The sequence below is a fragment of the Muntiacus reevesi genome, chromosome 3 (assembly GCF_963930625.1).
Source record: "Muntiacus reevesi chromosome 3, mMunRee1.1, whole genome shotgun sequence".
NCBI lineage: Eukaryota > Metazoa > Chordata > Mammalia > Artiodactyla > Cervidae > Muntiacus > Muntiacus reevesi.
In genome coordinates, this window is record NC_089251.1 from 5,461,460 (window position 1) to 5,481,808 (window position 20,349).

The following is a 20,349-nucleotide window of genomic DNA, read 5'->3' on the forward strand; positions in this document are numbered from 1 at the left end:
CACAGTCCTGCACATGGACCTCTAACTGCCTCTAGGACGTGCCTCATGGAAGGTTTCAAAGGCTTCCCCCCAGACTTGCTGTATGGAAGGTTTCAAGGGCAAGGCTGGGGGGAAAAGGCCCGTTCTCAGAGCAGACATGCCAACCCCCACCTCCTTCAGTGACCTCTGCTGGCCGACATCCGGGCCCCTGCTCAGCTGGTCACAGATGTGAGCAGAGCGGCTGGCCAGCCTGGCAAGGAGCCCAGGCTCCCTTGGCATCTGAGGAGCTGACCCATTGTCTTAGACTCCGAGGATTTTCCAGTGTGTGCAGGTTTGATGTTACCTCTGCAGAACATCCCTCCAGGCCAGGGGTTAAAGATGTCTGTCTCGCCAGCTCAGGTTCTGTGGAGCGGCTCTGTGGGGCTGAAGGCAGGAGGGGCTGAAAGGGGGAGCTGGCAGACCAGCAGGGGGGCCAGGGGCCTTCAGCAGCCCCTGCCCACCCTGCCCAGAACAACTTTGCTCTCCGACCACGGGGTTCCATAAAAGATCTCTTTTAAACAGAGTATCTCAGCTAAAATCAAATCCAGAGACCTCATTTGAAGGAGGAGGAGGTAGGGCAGGGCCTGGGGGAGGGGGCGCTGGGCTGGGGGCTCGTCCTGGTCACAGTGGCATCCCAGGCTAGCAGGGACCCAGCCGCAGGAGCTGGAGTTAGCAGGAGAAAGTGGGGGCGGGTGGGGGGCTGCGCGACATCTGGAGTGGGTATCAGTCTCTGGTTCCGGCTCAGGAAGCAGCAGGTGTCCTGGCAGCCTCTCCAGCCCCCCCTCCGTGTTCCCACCCCCTCCCAGACACCCCGCACCCACCCGCCAAGAGGCACAAAGGAATCAGCCGTGCTCACATTTGGGAAGAATTACCAAATTCCTTTGCCATTTGCTATCTCTCACTTTTCTTTTTTTTTTTTAAAAATATTATCCCAAACATCCTGGGAGGCCCATGATTTCATGATTCTAAGAGCCTCTGGTCCTCACATTCAGCGGTCGGAAGATTCTAGAAGCTGGAGATCCCTCTTCAGTGTCTGGGCCCAGGGCCCCCAGCCCGGCGGTCAGCAGAGCCCACCCCGGCCTCAGGCCACCCGCCTCCTTCCCACTTTGAGGTCTCACGACCTGTCGTGTGAGCTGAGAGATGGTCCCAGGGCCTGAAGAGGGGAGACTTTTCCTTTCTGGGCAGAGACTTGAGGTGGATTCTTGAGGGTCAGAACCATCTCTTGGCCCGCTCTGGTCTCGGCAGTTGAGACTGGAGTCACTCAGGACTAGACATTACTCCCACAGAATCTTCTGGAATTGGATGCACACTCACGTCCCATTTCACCTCCTGTTCACCATCATCGTCCCTGGAACCAAGCTCCTTCAGGGGCCTCCGGGTTGGGGCAACCAGGGTCTGGGGCAAGATCCCCGAGTTCCTGGCCAAACTATCCTATGAGAGCCTCAATTTCACCCCCTTTTCCAGGTCCCTTTGGGGCTGGAGCCCTGGGGTGGCCAAGTGCATGGTTTACCCCATCCTGCTCCTTATAAGCCCTCTCGACTCTGATGCTGACAGTTTATGGAAAACAAGGCAGACTGCAGTCACGTGGGCACCTAAATGGGGGCAGCACAAGGGCCGATGAGGGCACTTCCTGCTGGGCCATCATAGGTGGATGTCTCAACCTCTCTGAGCCTGGGTTGGGACTCCCCACAGGCGGTGGAATGGTACAACATATTGGTCCATAGGCTTGTAGTAGAGGGCTCACACTGGGATGAGTGGTAGCAGCCCAGAGCCTTGGGATCCATGCAGGAGGCTACCCTGCCACGGATCCCCCCCACCCAAGGATGGACCGTCCTCACCCTGGAGGAGAGGACCCAGTACCTCCCGGTGGGTTAGAAGCCAAAGCTCCCCCCTGCCCACCAGACTCAGAGGAGGAGCCTCGGAGGTGAGGAGCTGTTCTGAGCAGCTGAGCTATGGGTCCCGGGGATACCAGGCAACCCAGGGCTCTGCCTGGCTGCCTGGAGGAGGTCATCACACATGGAACCCACTGTCATCAGGGTGGCAGGGCCTCTTGGCAGGGGGGACCTCCAGGCTGGGCGGCAGCCCCCTCCGCAGCACCCAAGCTGTTGATAATGGGGGAGATTGGAAAAAAAAAAACAAAACCAGATGCTTCTCTGAACATTTTTGGCATTCATGAGTTTCATCCCAAACGCAGCTAACTTCCGCTCCCCTGCTGCCGCCTGTCTTCTGCCCTAAGCGTTCCCCACCCTCCAGGTGGGCAGCAGGACGAAGGGAGGGCCCTCTCCTCCCTCCGGGTCCCCCTCTGCCCCCTTCCCCTCGCTCTACCCTCCTTCCCCACCCCCAACCCCATCGGCTTAGCCTCCCCAGGGAGCCACATTTCTGGCCTGGCAGCTACAGCTGGCCCCCTGCCTGGGTCCCTGTCTGATGGCCGCTCACCTGCTCCCTCCTCCTCACTCGGGAGGCCATGGCCTCTGCCAGCCCCTGGGAGCCTCCAGCGGAGCCAGCGAGGCCCCAGCTGTGCTCTGGAGAAAGGTGACTCATGACAGGAGCTCGCTCAGCCAGCAGCCGGGGAGGGGCGGGTCTCTGGGGGGCTTATGAGGGGGCTTCAGTTTCAAGGGAGGTGGTCCCGCCTGCCAGTTCCAAAGGGGCAAGAGATCTGGGCTCCGGTCTTTCCTGGACACCTGCCTGGAAGGAATCGGGGCAGGGGCCTCTGCCCCATGTGCTGAGGGCCTTGTGGCCTCAGTTTCCCCTCTGGACATTGAAGGGAGTTAGGCTGGACGGCCTCATGGCCTTTGACTCTGACAGTGCAGGATTCTACAGCAGCGACCCCCCATAACCTCACCTCCATCGCTAAGGAAAATAAAAGGAAAAAATAACACCCACCCCATCTAATCCTTTGCTGGCTTATACCACGCAGCTCAGCTCTCTCGCCGGCTCCTCTGGGGGATGATGGAAATGTGAATTTAAATAGAGTTAGGCCGAAAGAACATTAGCCAGCATGGCCCCAGCAGGGAGAAGCCCCGCGGAGCCAGAGGCAGGCCGCGCGATCCGCGCGTTCACGAGGAGGCCGGCACCTTCGGACAATTACAATCAGGAGGCTTTGATTAGCCCTCCTCCCGCCTTGCCCCCTTCCCAGGTCTCTCCTTAATAGCCCGCCGCCTCCTCTCGGGGAGCCGGGGGCCGGCTGCTGGGGACCAGCCGGGTGTAGATAATCTCCCGGTGGCACCACTCTGCCATCCACGACGAATGGGGACTCCAAAGCAGCTCTCCGGGGACTCAGGGCCCCCTCCCGGCCGGGGGCGGCTGCCAGCCTGAGACGGGATTAGCATGGCTGTCAGCTCTGAGTTCGGGGCTCAGCCATGGGGCTCCGGGCAGAACAGAGCTGGTGCCAGGAGCTGGGGGCATCTGGGAGGCCCTGGCATCCCCCCCACCCCTGCACAGCCCTGAGCGAACCCCCTCCTCTGTGGTCCCCACACTCCCTGCTCTTTGCCGTCACCTGGGTGCCCTGGAGGGAGGGGACAGTCTGTCTCCCTGATTGCCAGACACAGGCAGACCCTCAAGGCGGGGCTGTCCCTGCTCTGGGCCAAGGGTTTTGTGGGGTTTGGAAGGTGGGCAGGGCTGACAACGAGGGCTTGTGTTGGAAGCGCACTCCTTGGGGCGGAGGGGGGGTGTCCCAGTACCCCTAAGCTCAGGCCAAGGGGGCAGGGCAGGCCCCAAGGGTGCAAGCCAGGAGGCAAGTGGGGGCCCAGTGCAGTGATGCCGGGGAAGGGGGGTGGACATGCTGGGTGAGCCAGGCCCCAGATTGGGAGCAAGAGGCCTGGACTGAGCCCAGAAGGTAGGATCCTCATGCGGTCAGAGCAAGGAGCCTCTGAGCCCACATGGGGCAGGATCAGTATGGGGGAAAGGACTGTGCCTCCCACTCTCCTTCCTGACACTGTGTGGCCTGATGTGTCTAAACGGTGCCTGCTTTGGGGTGAGGTTCCAGAAGCTGCACTTACCACCCCCACCCCCAGAAGCAGTGGTGATAACAGCTATGTGTGGGCTCCCGGGATGAACCAGGTGCATCTAGAGGGCCCCCCCTGGCCCAGGGGAGGCCACAGTCCTCGCGCCAAGCTCTGGTTACTGCTGGAGGTTCCCGGGTGGGCTCTCGAGGCCCCAGGAGCAGACGGTTCCAGTTCTGTGCCTGCAGGTCCTACTCCAGCCCCCTGACCAGGCTCCTGGCTGGGCCCTTTTCCCAGTCCCAGGTGGCGGCAGGGCCGAGGTGACAGCGTCCATGGAGCTGCTGGACTCACCCTTGCATCTCAGGTTGGCATGGTGACAAGTCCCTTTCCCCTTGCTGAGCTGAACTTAACCCCCTCCTGCCCATTAGCCACACTCTTGGGTCCAGAGTCTCGTCTCTCCAGGGAACCGCTGCTGGTTCGAATGTTCTGGGTGAGCCTGTACCATCCTCTCCAAATGCTTGCCTTCTAGCCACATGCTCAGGCCTCTGCAGCCCTACCATCCCATCCTTTCACCCATGCTTTCAGTGAATTAGGAAAAGGTGCCCATTTCAGCTCCACCGCCTTTCCCAGCCAGGTGCCCTTGTTTTTTTCTTTTTGTTTTTAAGTAATTTTTATTTTTTTATTTATTTGGATGCACTGGGTTTTCCTTGCAGCACACAGGATCTTTACTTGTGGCATGTGGCCTCTTAGTTGCAGCATGTGGGATCTGGTTTCCTGACCAGAGATCAAACCCAGGCCGCCTGTCTTGGGAGCTCGGAGTCTTCGCCACTGGACCACCCAGGAAGTCCTATGGCCAAGTGCCCTTGTGCAGTGCACAGCCTGGACAACTGTTCCAAGCAACCCTGCCTGGAACATTTCATTTCTCTTCCTGAACACCTAAAGCAGAAAGTCCTCTTGCATTATTTGCCTGCATCGGGATCTCCCAACTGTACCAGTTCTTTGAGACTGCAGACAAATCCACTCTGGATCCCAGTTTTGACTCAGCTGTTGGTGCCATTTGACATAGACTGGGTGTTGGATAATTGTAATCAGGTTGGGTGCTGGGTAGATAAAATAAAACAGAGGGCCTGCAGGTGCCCGGCGCCAGGCTCAGAGCTTGTCAGACCCAACTCCATGTATTCTCAGCACCCCTGGGAGGCAACTGTAGTGGGTTTTTTTTAATCCGTTCCTTTCTTAGAGCAAACCTAATTCCCCTCCCCTGAGTGTGGACTGTGCATAGGCGCTCCTTTCTGATGAACAGAATGTGGAGGAAATGATGGAGTATGACTTCTAACCATAGATCATAAAACGCACTGTGGCTTCCCTTGCTCTCTCTGACCCACTCCTATGGGGGAAGTCGGAGGTCACACTGTAAGAATGCTCGTCACCCTCTCGAGAGGGCCATGTGGCAAGGAGGAACTGAGGACTCCCACCAAGCAGCCACGTGTGCTCTCCACCTTGGAAGTGGGTCCTCCAGCCCCAGTCAAGCCTTCAGATGATGCAGCTCCATTAGCATCTTCTTTGCATCCTCCAGAGGGGGCCCTGAGCAAGAACCACACAGCCCAGCTGCTCCTGAAGTCCTGCCTCCCATACACTGTGTGAGATGAAAAGTGTTTGTTGTCTCAAGCTGTTAGGTTTTGGGGTAATTTGTAATGGTGCAGTTAATAACCAACACAATAGGCATTTTTGTTCCCTGGTTTGTTCAGACCAGAGAAGTGAGCTCCGAGGGGTCCTGGCAGGGACCTGGCTGAAGCAAAGTTGCCCTGGCTGGAGCACTCATCTCAGAAAGAAAAGCACTTGTCAGGCGCAGTGGAGATGGGACCAGGAATGGCTCTGGGGCTTTGGTTGCAGAACTGAGGCATCCCTTCCCTCCTGCCCCCCAGTGGTGGGGAGCTGCCCTGTGGGCATGGCGGCTGGCCCTGTGGGCTCCAGAGTGGGGAAGCTGCTGGGCCACCAGCAGTGCATCCAGGCAGACCAGGCACCTTGTTTGTTTCTTCATTCATTAGTGATAACCAAGCCCCTACTGTGTGCTAGGAGTAACCACACTCCCTCCATGAAGACCCTCCTGTCCTCCCCTCTCCCAACCTTTCTGGGAAAAAAGCTGACTCACTGAGAGCCTCTGGCCTCCTTGGCGGGGATACAAGACAGGACCTGGGATGTCAGGCTGGAGGTCAGGTGCGGATCTGGGCACGCGGGGGCCAGGTGGAAGGAGGCCAAGGCTGGACGCTTCCCGATGATGCTCGGCTCAAGACAGTGTGGGAAAGAAGGCGAGAGATTCCAGAAACAAGGTCGGAGCAGGGCGATGGGGATGAAGAGTCTTAAAGACAGTCCAGTCCTTTGACCCTGTACTTCTCTTCCTGGAAATCCACCCTAAGGAAGTAATTAGCAAGGCCGAAAGCAATGGGGGGTGGTGGGAGGCTGTTAGCTGTGCATTGTTTACAACAACTAGAAAAGAGAGATAAACGACCAAAAATGAGGCAGGCTTGTAAACAGCATGTCCCCTTCCCACCCCAGCTCTGGAGTCCAATGACCCAGATGTAAATCTCCAGCCTACAGCGGCAACCTCTCTGTTCCTCTGCTTCCTCTTCTGTCAATGGGGAGAATAACGGGCCTGGGCTCTGGGCACCTGTATGGTCTGATGAATCAGCGCTCAGAGCAGTGCTGAGCTCAGCTCCTGGTGCAGAGATCCCTGTCTGTCCATATTAGCTAACAGCTTCGTGGCGGTGGCGTTGCTTAGTCACTAAGGCGTATCCGACTCTTTGTGACCCCAGGGACTGGAGCCTGTTAGGCTCCTCTGTCCATGGGGCTTCCCAAGCAAGAACACTGGAGTGTTCTTCTCCAGGGGATCTTCCCGACCCAGGGATGGAACCCGCGTCTCTTATGTCTTCTGTGTTGCCAGGCGGCACTGTGCCGCCTGGGAAGCTCTGACACAAGCCTGACTCTAACAGTGAGTTCTGGAATCATGAAGAACATGGGACAACTCTCACAATCAGGTTACGCGAAGCTGTGTATTGCAGACCCTCCATCTGGTAAAACATGACGTGTGCCAGAAATAACCATCTCCGCCGCTGCCTGGGGCCCTCCTCTGGGTCAAGGGTGAGACCTGGTTACTGGGGCACAGATGCCGGGCCACTTGCATTGGCACATTGGTCGTGGTCCACGTCTGGCGCACAGCAGCAAGTAAGCGGAGTGCGGCGATGCTAGAATCTGCTGAATGACTGTAAGAAGGAATGGAGGTGCACGTGAAGCTTATACACAGAATACCTGGTTGCCTTACGTGGGCTTTCCCAGAAGCAGAGACGTAAATACAAGCGGTTTGTTTGGAGGTGATCCCAGGAAGCGCTACCAGGGGAGGAGGAGAGTGAGATGAAGGGGGAGGCAGACAGCATGGGGCGGCGGGGGTGTGTGTGTGTATCAGATCACACTGCAGCATCTGGGGCACCAGCCCCGGGGGACTCTGGGAAATGGGGCAGACCACGCCCTCAACAAACAGCGAGGGAGCTGGGGATTGGCCAAGGGCTGCCCTTGGGGGAGAAGGTACAGCACTTTCTGGAACCATGAGTACCCGCATGGACAGAGATACAGCAGTGTCCGCTGCACTGATATCTGGTGAATGTTGAATAAATGCTGCTGCTATGTTCCCATCTCAGCCCCACCAGCCTGCCCAGAAAAACACTGCCAAGATCCTCTCCTATCTGTGTTCTGTATCGGTACAGACAGATAGCCGCCCAAGCCTTTGCTAGTCCCACAGTCCGTAGTCTCTGGCAAAGACTTAGAAAAAAGACTGGAAGGAAGAACCTCCAAATGGTAACCAGAATTGTGTCTGGACACAGCTAAACTAGGTGATTTTTACAACTGGAAAAACTGATGAGATTGAAGACAGAAACACAGACGGGACAGATGGCATTAACTGCGAATCTAAACCTGAAAGGCTCTCGTCTGAGTTTTCCCATCCCTGGGCTCCTCACGGTCGCCCCTGCCAGTCTCTCCCATCTATGTTTCTCAGCCGATGCTCAGTGGGTCTGGTGTTGGGTGCACAGGGCTTCCAGATGGGTCTCCAGAAGGGGACACGGATGGTACGGGAATCACAGCTCTTGAGCCCTGGGCCCTGGCGGAGGGCAGGCCAATCCCCACCAGGATGTTCTGACCCAGAGGAGCTCCCCGGGGCCTGCCTGCCTGCCGGGTTTTCTCTGTCTAGCCTCATCTGTCACCCAGGTGAGACTTGGCGCATGAGGCAGAGGCTACCTGGAAGCTCCCACTCCAAGGCCTTGAGATCCAGGAAGGCAGGGAGTCAGAACCCAGCAGAAAGCCAGGGCCACTCCCTCAGTGAAGGAGCAGACTGAGGACATTCCCACCCACGGTGAAGGAGCAGGAGCTTAACCCGGAAACATGTCAACACCAGTGTGCGGCCAGAGCCTTGTTCTCGTGGAGATTTGGGTTTTTGTTTTGTTTTGGCTGTGCCATGCAGCACGTGAGATCTTATTTCCATGACCAGGGATCAAACCCGTGCCCCCCGCAGTGGAAGCGTGGAGTCTTAAGCACTGAACCACCGGGGAAGTCCAATCGGGGTTTTGAATTTTATTTTCCCCCTCATGCTGCTAATGGGAATAGCAAATGCTACAACCACGTCGCGAAGCAATTGGACCACCGTTTCAGGAGGCACGGCCTTCAGCTCTTGATGCCGCTGGGTGCCGGGCAGTGCGGCTAGCGAGAGCAGGGAGGGGCAGACTGGGAAATAGAGTGATGATTGACAGGAGCTTCCACACGCTGACCCGTTTCTGAGCTTTGAGCAAGACATCAACTTTAGAGCACAGATGACAGCCGAGCTGCCCTCCCAACCACGGCCGCAAGACAGACCCTCAGGCGGGTGTGATGGGAGAGGGCACCCTGATGGGCAGAGTGGCACCAGCGGGCAGGCTGCCCAGCTATCCCGAGGCCCTAATGAATGGGACAAAGCAGGGTGGGCAGGCCTGCAGGGGGGGTGCTCAGGAAATGTTTGCAGAATGACTGAGGGAGCAAGTGATGGGGCTTCGAGCACCCACATCAGAGCCGCCATCACCCATGCGGCACCCACAGGCGCACTGGGAGGAAGCCAGGTGTAAGTCACAGGGCACCTGCACCCCCCCAGACACTGCTAGGGGGGTGTCAGGGTGTACAGCCACGTTGGAAAGCAACTTGGCTGTTTCCGATAAAGTTAAACTTACTCCCACCCTATCACCCAGCAATTCCAAGGATTGTGTACATGTGTGTACCAGCACGGGCGTACAAATGTTCACAGCAATGCTGGGCTTGACAGCCCCGCATGGAAACAGCCCAAACGTCCATCACCAGTGAAGTGGTTAAGCCAATTATGCAGAACCATAAATAAAATACTATTGCAGTAAAAAGGAACAAACGACTGAAATATACAACATGGACGCATCTCAGCCGAACGCTGAGGGAAGGAAGCAAGATCCAAAGGAACACACACCATGTGGTTCCACTATGTGAAATTTAAGAAAAGGCAGAAGGAAGCTGTGGTGATAGAAGTCAGAGCAGTGGTCGCCTCTGCGGGCGCCGTGTGTGATGGAGGAGGGGCAGGAGAGAACGCCCTTGGGCGACAGAAGTGACAGGAGTGATGGCTGAAGTTTACCAAACTCTACCCTTCAGATCTGCGCATTTGGGGACTTCCCTGGTGTCCAGTGGTTAAGACGTCTCTTTCCAATGCAGGAGGTATGGGTTCAATCCCTGGTTGGGGAGCTAGGATTCCTACTTGCCTGGTGGCCAAGAAACCAAAACATAAAACAGAAGCAATATTGTAACAAATTCCATAAAGACTTTAAAAATGGTTCACGTCAAAAAAAAAGTCTTTAAAAAGATCTGTGCATTTTATTATACATAAATTAGAATTTATTTATTTAGTTAAAAAAAGTAAATAAGCATGAGAGAAGCAGGGACTTGTGTTTTTAATAATACGGTAGACTAGACACCAACCTGGTGGCTCAGTCGGTAAAGAAACCACCCACAATGCAGGAGACTCAGGTTCAATCCTTGGGTCAGGAACGTCCCTGGGAGAAGGAAATGGCAACCCAGTCCAGGATTCTTGTCTGGAGAATCCTACAGGCAGAGGAGCCTGGCGGGCTACGGTCCATGGGGTCGCAGAGAGTCAGACACGACTGAGTGATTAAACCACCATCACAGACACCTACAGCAACAACAAAAGCCTGCAAAAGTTGGATACGGTATCACAAATATTCTTTTAAATGTGTAGTTAGACTGAAAAATAAAGAAGGAATCAACAGGGGCCAGAAACCAGAAAGAACCAGGGGCCAGGGAGCCTGCCTGGAGATGGGCAGACTAGGAAAAATTCCACCTTGGGAAGGGAAAAGGATCAGGAAAAAGTTTCCACTTTGGATTAGCAAACACAAATCTGTTTTCATGAGAATTTGGGGTCTGAGTTCATTCTACATAGACAAGAACTTAAAGTAGCTCTGAGTTTGAAGCATCTTCGGTTGTCTAGTGGAAACAAAAGCCATTGCTCCAGGGAAGGACAAATTCTCAGCTCAGAACACCCTGGGTTCCCAAAGATAAAATTCTGACCAAGTTGGAATTCGCAATCCAAAACTACAAAACATACGGGGACGCAGTCACCACGAGTGAGGGTCGGCAGACACAGCGACCAACAGGATTAGCACTGCAGGGACTCGAGATGGTGAACCCAGGATCTTATAGCACACAGGAGAGGAAGCAAGCAGAAAAATAGGCATGCCATCACTGAAGGTTTGGCCACTTGTAGGTTGGGATGTAGCCACTGGTTGCAAGATTTCTTGCTTTCTACACCCAGTTTCCTTCATTCAACAACAAACATCAGGAACCTGAGGGTTAGCCACATAGGGGTCCCCAAATTCTAAGGAGTGGGCTCTGGGACCAGAGGGCAGAGGTCAAATTAAAGCTGTGATGTTTATCAGATACATAACCTTGAGCAAGGTGCTTGACCTTCACATGCATCAGCTGTCCCTTTATCTGTGAAGTAGCATAAGAAATGCTAGCAACTGGCCTCTTAGGTACTGACCGGGGTTTCTGTGAGAAAATTCAAGTCACTTACACGGTGCATAGTGGACATTCAGTAAAACAGCACCTATTCCTCTATCACGAAAGCTTAAGTCACCTGCTGGCTGGATTTCTTGCTTGGCCTGAATTCTGGACCACCGCCGTAGCATCCCTCCCATCCTCGGCCACAGCGGACCCTTCACTGTGCCTTGCGTGACCTCGGTGGGGGCAGGGCCCACTCCCTTCATTTCTCCCAAGCCTTTCCAACACAGGTTGTTGAGCAGAACAAACTCTTAACCAACGACCAGGGGATAACAGATGGGATCTCCTGTATCACAGCTTGGAAACCACAAACATCCCGCTCGCACTCACATCAGCGCTGGGGTTCCCAGGCCAGCCTTCCCCCCAGGCCTCCACACGGCTGGGTGGGCTTCAGCCCTTCCCTCTCTGGTTCCCTCTGGCTCCCTTCCTTTCCCCCATCCCCCACATTCCCTCCCCTTCCAACTGCTTCTGCCGAAACCACATTTTCCCCTGAGTTTCATGCCTCCCTGTCTCTCCAGGTCCTGCCCTCCCCTCCCGGTGAAGCTTGAGCCTCAGCGTTTTACACCCAAGTAGTCCATCGGGATGTTTGGCTGAATAAAAAGCCAGAATTCTGCCTCCAGCTTTAAAAATACCAGTGTCCCCTCCCTGCTCCGTATTTCCAGAGCACTGATCATGTCTCAGAGGATCTGGGGAAAAGGGTTGGGGACACCAAGACCCACGGGGAGGTCCTGTCTTGCCCGCCTGACCTGAGTTATCCTGCTCCTGGGTTCTGGCCTCAGCCTCGGCCTGCATTTCCCTGGTGCCCTCCGACAGACAGGTGGCAGAGGTGGCCACACACAGCATCCCAAGGGACTCAGGGCGTAAAACCCACCCACCCATGCACAGCGCATCAACGCCAAAAGCTCACACGCTCACACATGCACATTCACTCCATGCTAATTCCTGCCTTTGATCGCGGCCTCTAGTCTGTCATCACCACTCAGCGTTGACAAAGCAAAAATAAAAAATAAAACGAAAGAAATCCGCCCTGTCATTTGGACTCCCCCCCACCCCGCCGGGCTTGGCAGCCCCCACCCCCGCCCCCGCCTTTGTATTATGGGTTTATGTCAAGGTATGTTGGATTCTAAATTAAATGTCAGCCCACTGTACGTTTCTGGCTCCAGCCGCAGAAAATGAAGAGCTAGCGCTGGAGACCATCCAGTTGTTCCGCTCCCCGTGCCTAACCGTGAGGGGTGACAAGCCCATTGAATCACCGCACGGTAGCTTTCCATGCCACAGGAAGCCAAGATAAATTTATTTTTAATGATAAATGTGACTGGCAGAGTGAAGTTGAGACAGCTTTACGGTGAGAGTCAAGCGCCCTCGGCAGCGCAGGGCAGAGGCTGGGTGGACGAAGGCCAGAGGTCCCAACCTCCCAGCCAGTGGAGTCCCTGGGGCCCCATGAGACAAAGCATATTCAACATTCAGCCCACGTGTGCTGAGTTCCTGCCACAGGCCGGCTTTGTGGTCCTGGGCTCGGGCCCAGCGCTGGCCAGGCAAGAGGACAGAGGTGAGGGAGAAAGGGAGATGCACTCCAGCAGTGCGGAGACCTCAGCTCACATTCTGACTCCGTCAGTTGCTGTTGATTTTGGCTGAGTGCCTTAACCTCCCTGAGTTTCAGTCGCCTCATCTATGAAATGGGCATATCAATAACATCCACGGGTTTTTGTGGAGAACCACATGAAATAAGATCTATTGCTAATGAACGGTACACAGCACATGAAAAATGCTTTCTGAATGGTAGCTATTATTTATATCATTTTTGCTAATAGCACTTTTACCCAAGTTATGTAATTTACCTTTGGGAGTCAATTTTGTCATTCGTGAAACAAGGGTAACAATAACTCTCACTTACAAGGGTGGCTGGGAGGATGCTGTGTGCCCGGCGCAGGGCTGAGTGTAGGAATGAGGGGCCGTGGATTCTGGCCAGTCGGACACCAGTCACCCTGCATGTTGTCACCCAGCGTCTCTGGCCACGCTCGTCTCCTTGATGAGAAGGCTCTCTTCCTTTCCATCCCTCTCAGGCTGGCAGGCCTCACAGCCTGCCCTGTACCCCCTCCCTGCAAAGAAAAGGGGGTATCATGCATCAGGACCCCACAAGCATCCCTCCGTCACACTGCGGTGGGCGCCTGGCCGGGGACAGCTGATGACCTACGAGGGACCTGTCCTGGCTCCAAAAGATGAGCAGGATGAATCAGAGCCCTTCTCCTGGGGATTTAAACTAAAAATCCCCCAGGAGGGGTCTCTGTTGGTGCGACGTCATGTCCCAGTGGCCAAAGGCAGGAAAGACAGGAACACGGGGAATCAGTGAACCAGAGGGAGAAGGGTGAGGGGATGTGTAGCGAGTGGGCAGCGTCCCGGAGCAGCCTGGGGGTCCCGGGTTCCAGCTTCCCTGAGGTCCTGGCTGGAGTGCCCTGTCTCAGGCTGGCTAGAAAGCCCTGGTCCAGCCCTGATTCCACTGAGCACACCTGGGCTCCTCCCTGGGGCTCTGCAGACACCAACTGGGTCCAGAGGAAATTAGAGGGAGGGGCTCTGTCCCCCCTGGGGGGTCAGCCGTGCTTTTGCTCACATAGATCCCTCCTCTCCCCCAGCCAGGGCAGCTTGTAAGGCGCTGAGCAAATGCCGGCGGGCTCCTTCTTCTGGGCGGGCTCTTCTTCTGGGGGTGCTGAGCAGGGGCCATCATCACAGCGGGGGTGATGGGTGAAGACCACTCCCACACATGCACTCACCACACCCTTGCCGGCAGGAAAGTGAGGAATCTGTGGCCAGCGTGTGAGACAGGCTGACAGCAAACAGTGCCAGGAGCAGCCACTAGGTGGCCCCCGCTTACCTGTCCACACGCCCTTCTGCAGGCCTGGGAGCAGGTCGTCTGGCTGGTGTCCTCTGGTTGGTACCTGCCTGTGCCGGGGGAACTGTCATTTTCCATCCTCTGCCTTTGCCTTGCGGCTTCGCTGCCTGGAATGCCTTGTCCCCCAAATTCCAGGTGTCTCCACCTTCACAGCCCAGCACCCCACCCCCTCCTCCAGGATGTCTTCCCCGCCCATCCAGAGCAGATACCCCCAAAACTCTGCTGGCCCTTAGCACCCTCTCCACTCAGAATCTCAGTTCAGGGACCCCCAGAAGGGTGACCTTCTGTCTGTACATAGACACTTCTGGAGCTTACCTCCTCTCCCCAAATCGGACTCAGGTTAGGAGTTCCCGCCTCACGTCTACAAACCTCACAAGTCCCCATTTAGAAGGGGGAGGTGGCGATTTCTTGTTCAATGAGGAGACCCAGGCTTGGAGAAGACAGGGAATCTGCTCAAGGTCACAGTGGGAAAGTCTGAAGCCTCATCTTGTCAGATGTTTCAATGCACTGTCTCTCAGAACTTCCCGAGAGCCCTCTGAAGAGGGTGCTGTTGGCCCTTTAGCAACCGTGGGGAAACCGAGGCTCAGAGGCACAGCTGCTTGCCCCAGGCCACTCGGCCACTACACGCCTCTCCACAAGGCTGATGGCCCCCTGCCAATCCATTTAACCTACAAGAAAGGCCTCAAGTGAGCGATGCCATCCAGAAAGAGGCCAGGAACCAGGACTCCAACCCAGGTCCCCACCTCCCAGTTGATGCTGGGGGACCCAAACTCCCAGGTGGCCTGACTGCCTCCCTTGGGCCTGGGGAGTGGGCTGGAGGTGAGGCAGGCAGATAGCTCTGGAAGGAAGAGGCGGCTGGCAGGTTGGGAACCCACCTTCTGTGGGTGAGTTGACAGTCCACTCGGATGCCAGGGGCAGCAAGTGCCCCCAAACCCCAGCTTTCCGGGGCCCCCACCCCCAGGCAGTCTGCTGCACCCCTGAAGGCCCCGGGGAGAGGGATGAATACAGGGCGACAGACTGGGAGCCGGTGGGAGAGAGACGAAGACGGTGCCAGGGAACAGCCTGGCGGGCCAAGGCGCCCCGGGAGCCCGAACATAGCTCTGGGGAGAAGCGTGGGGAAGGGAACACAGGAGTCTATTCTGAAGCTGGGGGAGCCGAAGACTGGGGGGGTGACGCCCCGCAGAGAGGGGCGGGGGAGGGGCAGTCGGTCAGGGTCTCACGGCGGCCCGGGGCTCGGAGTCGGTCGTGTGGGCGCCTCCCGGTCAGGAGTCACAATAGCAGCTCGTTAACAGCGCAGATTAAGGACTTTTGTCAATTACCTCTGAAGGCTGCACCGGGCGGATTAAATGCTTTTTAAAGTGCTGCTGGTGGGAGGGGGCGACTAAGAAGCCCCCTCCCGGCACAAATCCCTCCTCTCCCGGGCAGAGGAGGAGGCGGGGGCCGAGGCAGCGCTGGGCGCGCCCGGGGAATGCGGGCGATCGGCCGCGAGCGCGGGCAGAGCGCGGAGCGGCTCGCACGCGACACCGCGGGCAGCCTGGGCGAGAATAAGGCGTGGGGCCGGCTCTCCGTACGCGAGCACCGGACTCAGGCCTACCGGCTCTGGCCGAGGAGCCCCCAGGGCCAGCCTCGCGGGTCGGGGTTGGGAGCGGGCCGTCCCTGGTGGCGGGAGACTCCGGGCCTGGGCGCACTTGCCCCGGGACCTGGACCCAGATCTCGGACACCCGCAGGGGGTGCCCTTCAGCCGGCCCCCACCCCCGGGACCCGCCGGGTCTCAGGGTGAGCCCCTGTGCCTTGAGGGGGCCGGGAGGAGCGCGGCACCTCTTCCCGGAGACGCCCGAAGGCCCCTCGGGGGCGCCCCCGGGGCCTGCCCGGCGCCGCGCTCCCCGCGCACGGTAAGTTGGCGCGGGTCCGGCCCGGGAGGAAGTTTGCGAGGAGGCGGCCCCCGGGGTTCTCAAGCCCCTCCGGGCCCGGCGAGGGGAGGGCTGCCCGCGGCTCTTTGCTGTCCTCCCGGGCTGGCCCCGGGGGTCTGGGCCGGCCCGCCTCTTCTCTATTAATTAGCCTTTGGGGAGGTGGAGTTTCCCCATCGCCGTCCGCGGTGTGTGCGTGCGTATCAGAGGGAGAGCGGGGGAGCAATAAAAGGCAAAGAGAGTCCAAGACAAAAAAGACACGGAGATTGAGAAGGAGGGGGGGAGGAGGGAGGAGCGCGCAGGGGAGGCGCGGGAGCCGGGAGCGGGGACGGCGCGCAGCGCGAGCGGCGGGCGGGCGGCGGGCGGTCGGCGGCTCTCGCGCTCCCGCTCCCGCTGTCGCCCGCACACACCCGCGCACACGCCGGCACGCACACACACACGCACACACACACACTCGCACACCCGCGCGCTGGCCCGGGCCGTCCCGGTGCGGGGCACCGAGGCGGGAAGCCGGCGAACAGAGCGAGCCCGCGCCCACCTCGGCGCCTTTGCGCTCCGCAGCGGCGCGCCTCGCCCGGCGTCCCCGCCAGCGGTCCTGCTGGAAGATGGTCAACGACCGGTGGAAGACCATGGGCGGCGCTTCCCAACTTGAGGACCGGCCGCGCGACAAGCCGCAGGTACGCGCGGGCCCGGGGCGTGGGGATACGGGGGCCCCGCGCGGTGGGCGAGGCGGTGGCGGCTCCGGCCGGCGGGCTGGGCACCCGGGCTGGAGTTTGGGGCGTACCCCCCCGTGAGGCTCGACAGGCCCGAGTTGGGGTGGGCACCCTCCTTGGCTCCAGAGGAGACACTTGAACTTGGGGTTCGGGCTGCGGATGAGGGCGGCACCCCTGCAGGAGCCCCCTTGCTCCTCCAACGGACTCAGGTGCACGCCTGCGCAGAGAAAGTAAGGGACCCATAGAGTTTACAGTGTCACCAGCCCTTAAGCGGGAGCCTCTGTTTCCTCATCTCTACAATGGGCATCTGAACCATTTATTAAGTATCCCACCCTGGGCACCACCCCGTGCCAGGCGCCTGGCATGCGACCCCCTCCCCCTCATCTCCTCTGAATCCTCACACTATAGCCAGCCTACCCCCACCCCATCCAGCAGAGGATCAATAAATATTTGCCTCTTGTAAGAACACTGGGTATTGTGGTTCTCCAGCTTTAAGATAAGGGAAGCAGGATTCAGAGAGAGTTGCTTCTGCCCCAGGCCTTGTGGCTCTGCTGGGATTTGAACCCCGGGTCCTTGGGCTCCAGGACTGTTCATCCCCCGCTTTGTGCTGCCTCTTCAGGGGGCCGTGGAGGAGGCCCAGGGCTGTGACTGGCAGGGGGGATGAGGACAGAGCTCCAGGGCTGGCCGGAGAGGGGCTGGGGCTGGGAGCCGAGTGGAGGGGCAGCCCCGGGGCCGCCCCAGGCTGGCCTGCCAAGGGACTGGGGCAGGCAGGCGAGATGCGAGGTCTGCTCGCCAAGGAGAGGAAATAATGGAGCTGCCCGTTTTAAATTTCAAATTTCTCCCAGACAGATGTCATTGGGGAAGGAACAGTTCTTGTTTGCAGAGGCAGGAGGGGGGTGGCAGGGGCGGGCCTTGGCGGGCCCCTCACTCTCTCGGGAGCGGGAGCGGCAGCCTGAGCGTTGTCTGGAGCCACATGCCTCCACACTTTGCAGAGCCCTTTCCCAACCGTCTGCACAACCTCGCGGTCGGCAGCAGGCTGGGTGGGGAGGCAGGGGTGCACGTGCCCTTGTCGCAGGAGGACGGCGGCGCAGAGAAGTCGAGGCATGCACCCGAGTCACACAGCATGTCAGTGGGAGAGCAAAGTTTCCAAGCCAGGTCTGACGCCACGCCTCTCCCAGCGCCTCCTGGCCCATTCTTTCCTGTGAGTCCCCTTACAGGTACTGACTGCTTGTCATTTGCTAACAAGCAAATGACACCAGACTGCCTGTTTCCAAACGTCTGTTGCCTCATTGTCCCCCAAACACACACACACACACACACACACACACACACACACACACACACACACACGCACACACGCTTCACTCAGGGAAACCCTGCATATACTTCAAAACTTACTCAGGTGCCACCTCCTCCAGGAAGCCCTCCCTGATGCCCGATGCCCAGTGGGCTCTGCCTTGATTCCCAGCAGCATTTAGCCTGTGCCACTCAGTTGCCTTTTTCTCCCCGCCTTGTTCCCTAGCCTTGGTCCCTCCTCTAGCAGGAGCTCCCTTTGGACACATGCTTCTTCTGGGCCCCCATCCTGGGGTCTCCCCCTGGGTTCAGGCTCCTGTCTTTCCATGCAGCTCAGGCTGGGAGCTGACGGATTTTTGCTGAACTGAACTGCATGAAGCCTGGCCAGGAGGAGCTGGGAGAGCAGCGAGGGCTGATGTGTCTCAAGGGGAGGTGGCTTCTGGGGGATCTATTTGAAATGTGGTTTTAAGGCCTCTTGGGTCAGCCCTGGCCTCTCTGCTGCTTCGTGGGGTATATATTCCAGCTGCCACCAGGCCAGAGCCCAGCTGTCTGCCCCTTGGCCTCAGAGGCTGCCAAGAGCTTGTGGTCTCAGCGGCCTGGGCCAATATCAAACACTACCTTCTCACTCCACCTCTTTGGTGATCCAACATGTAGACAGGCTGTCCCATTGCCAGCTCTAGGCTTGTCTGAAGCTTCAGGTAGGAGGCAAGCCCTTTTCCTGTGCCCACTGTCGTGTTCCCTTGGACCTGGCCTTCTTGCATCCATAGTTTCATCTCGACCACTGACATGCTTTGTGACTGGGTAAGTTACGTCCCCTCTCTGAGTCTGGGCTTTACCATCTGTAAAATGGGAACAGCAATCACTGCTTCCTCCTCACTTCACAAGGGCTTAACAAGAGTTGAGTGAAATACTGGTGTGCTTTGCAAATTGTGAAGTGCTGTACACCCTTGAGGAAGGTGGTTCTCAGAGTAGCCTGACCCCTTTGCCAGGCTGTCAATGTCCCGATCATCCCTTTGCCCACCAGGGAAAGCAATATGACCACCCAGTTCCCTCCAGAAGGTTCTGACTGAGGTTCTCTACTGAGGCACTTCCTCCAGAAAAGGTGCCAGAGCCACACCGTGAGTGCCATCTCTGCTCATCTGCATATCTTCTTGTTTCTTAGTCAAACCACTCTGGGAGTTTGGCAGCAGGAATGATCAACCCATTAAACAGATGAGGAAACTGAGGCTGAGAGTTGCAGTCAGGACTTGAACTTGGGTGACCGATGAGCCTCGTTGGGAAGACTAAGGAAAGAGAGGCTGGCTGCCCTTGACTCCGCCCGCTTGGGCGCATTATGTAATTCCCGAGGAGAGGGCTCTGGTACCTGGTGCGTGGTTCCCCAGGGCACACAGCGTACCCACTGCCATTGAAGGGCCTACATCCAAGTGTTGCTGTTTCTGCGGACAGCCTCGGGCCAGCTGTGTCCCGGGCCTGTCCGGCCTCAGCTCCTCATTTGCCAGGTGACCTTGGACAAGGTGCCAACTTCATTAGAGCTTCACTTCTCCCCCTGCAAAGCCAAGGGGCTCTCACACCCTTAGGGCGGCAGGTGATGGTGGAATATTTGCCAGGAGTTTGGAGCTACTCAGATAAAAGGACCTAGAAATAGCCACGATTCTCCTACTCATCTAGTGTGGGGCAGAAAGTCACCCTGTAACTATCTCCTCTTGTTGCGGGCGGTGGGGGTGGAGGCGGCTCATTTCTGAGCAGTCCCTGAGTCAAACCACCCCTCAGGGAGGTCAACCTCTGAACCATCCCAAGCAGTGTCTCTTGATATTTTCAAAACTTTGAAAAATATTCCAGACAGGGAATACAATTCTCATTGGGAAGTTCTTCTTGATGTCTAACCTAAACCCTGCTGCATTTAATTCACTCAGTGGCTATTTATAGAGTCGCTCCCTCCTCTAGGAGAGACAGCTGTAAACCTGTGCCTCGGGAACTTAGAATCTCTTGGGAGGAACACACTCGCATCATGGGATTATGACAAACCACGATGGGCATTATAAAGAAAACCATGCATGCCTCTGTCCTCATTGCCTGGGCTTTGGGTGGAGGTCACTGTGTCCGGGTTGGATGAGAAGGAGGCTGAAGAGAACAGGGATTGTCAGTCAAGGACTCCTTCCTTCTCCTTCTGTTTCCTGGGCCTCTCCCCATGGAGCTCAGCCCCTAGCCCAGTGGTGTGGCTATGATGAGGAGGCCGGAGGCCAGGAGAGGCTGGGGTGGGAGGGCAGAGACCACGTCCCCAGGGAGGCGGCATTTAAGCTGGACAACATCTGTCAGATCTGTGACGCCAACGTGTGTTGGAAATGACAGAGGGGGTGTCCCAGGTGATGCTAGAGATAAAGAGCCCGTCTGCCAATGCAGGAGACTTAAGAGATGCAGGTTCGATCCCTGGATGGGGAAGATCCCCTGGAGGAGGGCATGGCAACCCACTCCAGCATTCT

The 20,349-nt window shown here is 57.3% G+C and overlaps 1 protein-coding gene across 1 annotated transcript in view; it reads left to right on the plus strand.

The window, feature by feature from the left end:
• Positions 1-16,468: 16,468 nt before the first annotated feature.
• The window catches only part of FIBCD1 (fibrinogen C domain containing 1), a 31,223-nt gene continuing 27,342 nt past the window's right edge, over positions 16,469-20,349 (plus strand). The window contains exon 1 of the mRNA XM_065927108.1: positions 16,469-16,540. Coding sequence (XP_065783180.1) covers positions 16,469-16,540 — 72 coding nt within the window. The remainder of the gene's footprint in view (positions 16,541-20,349) is intronic.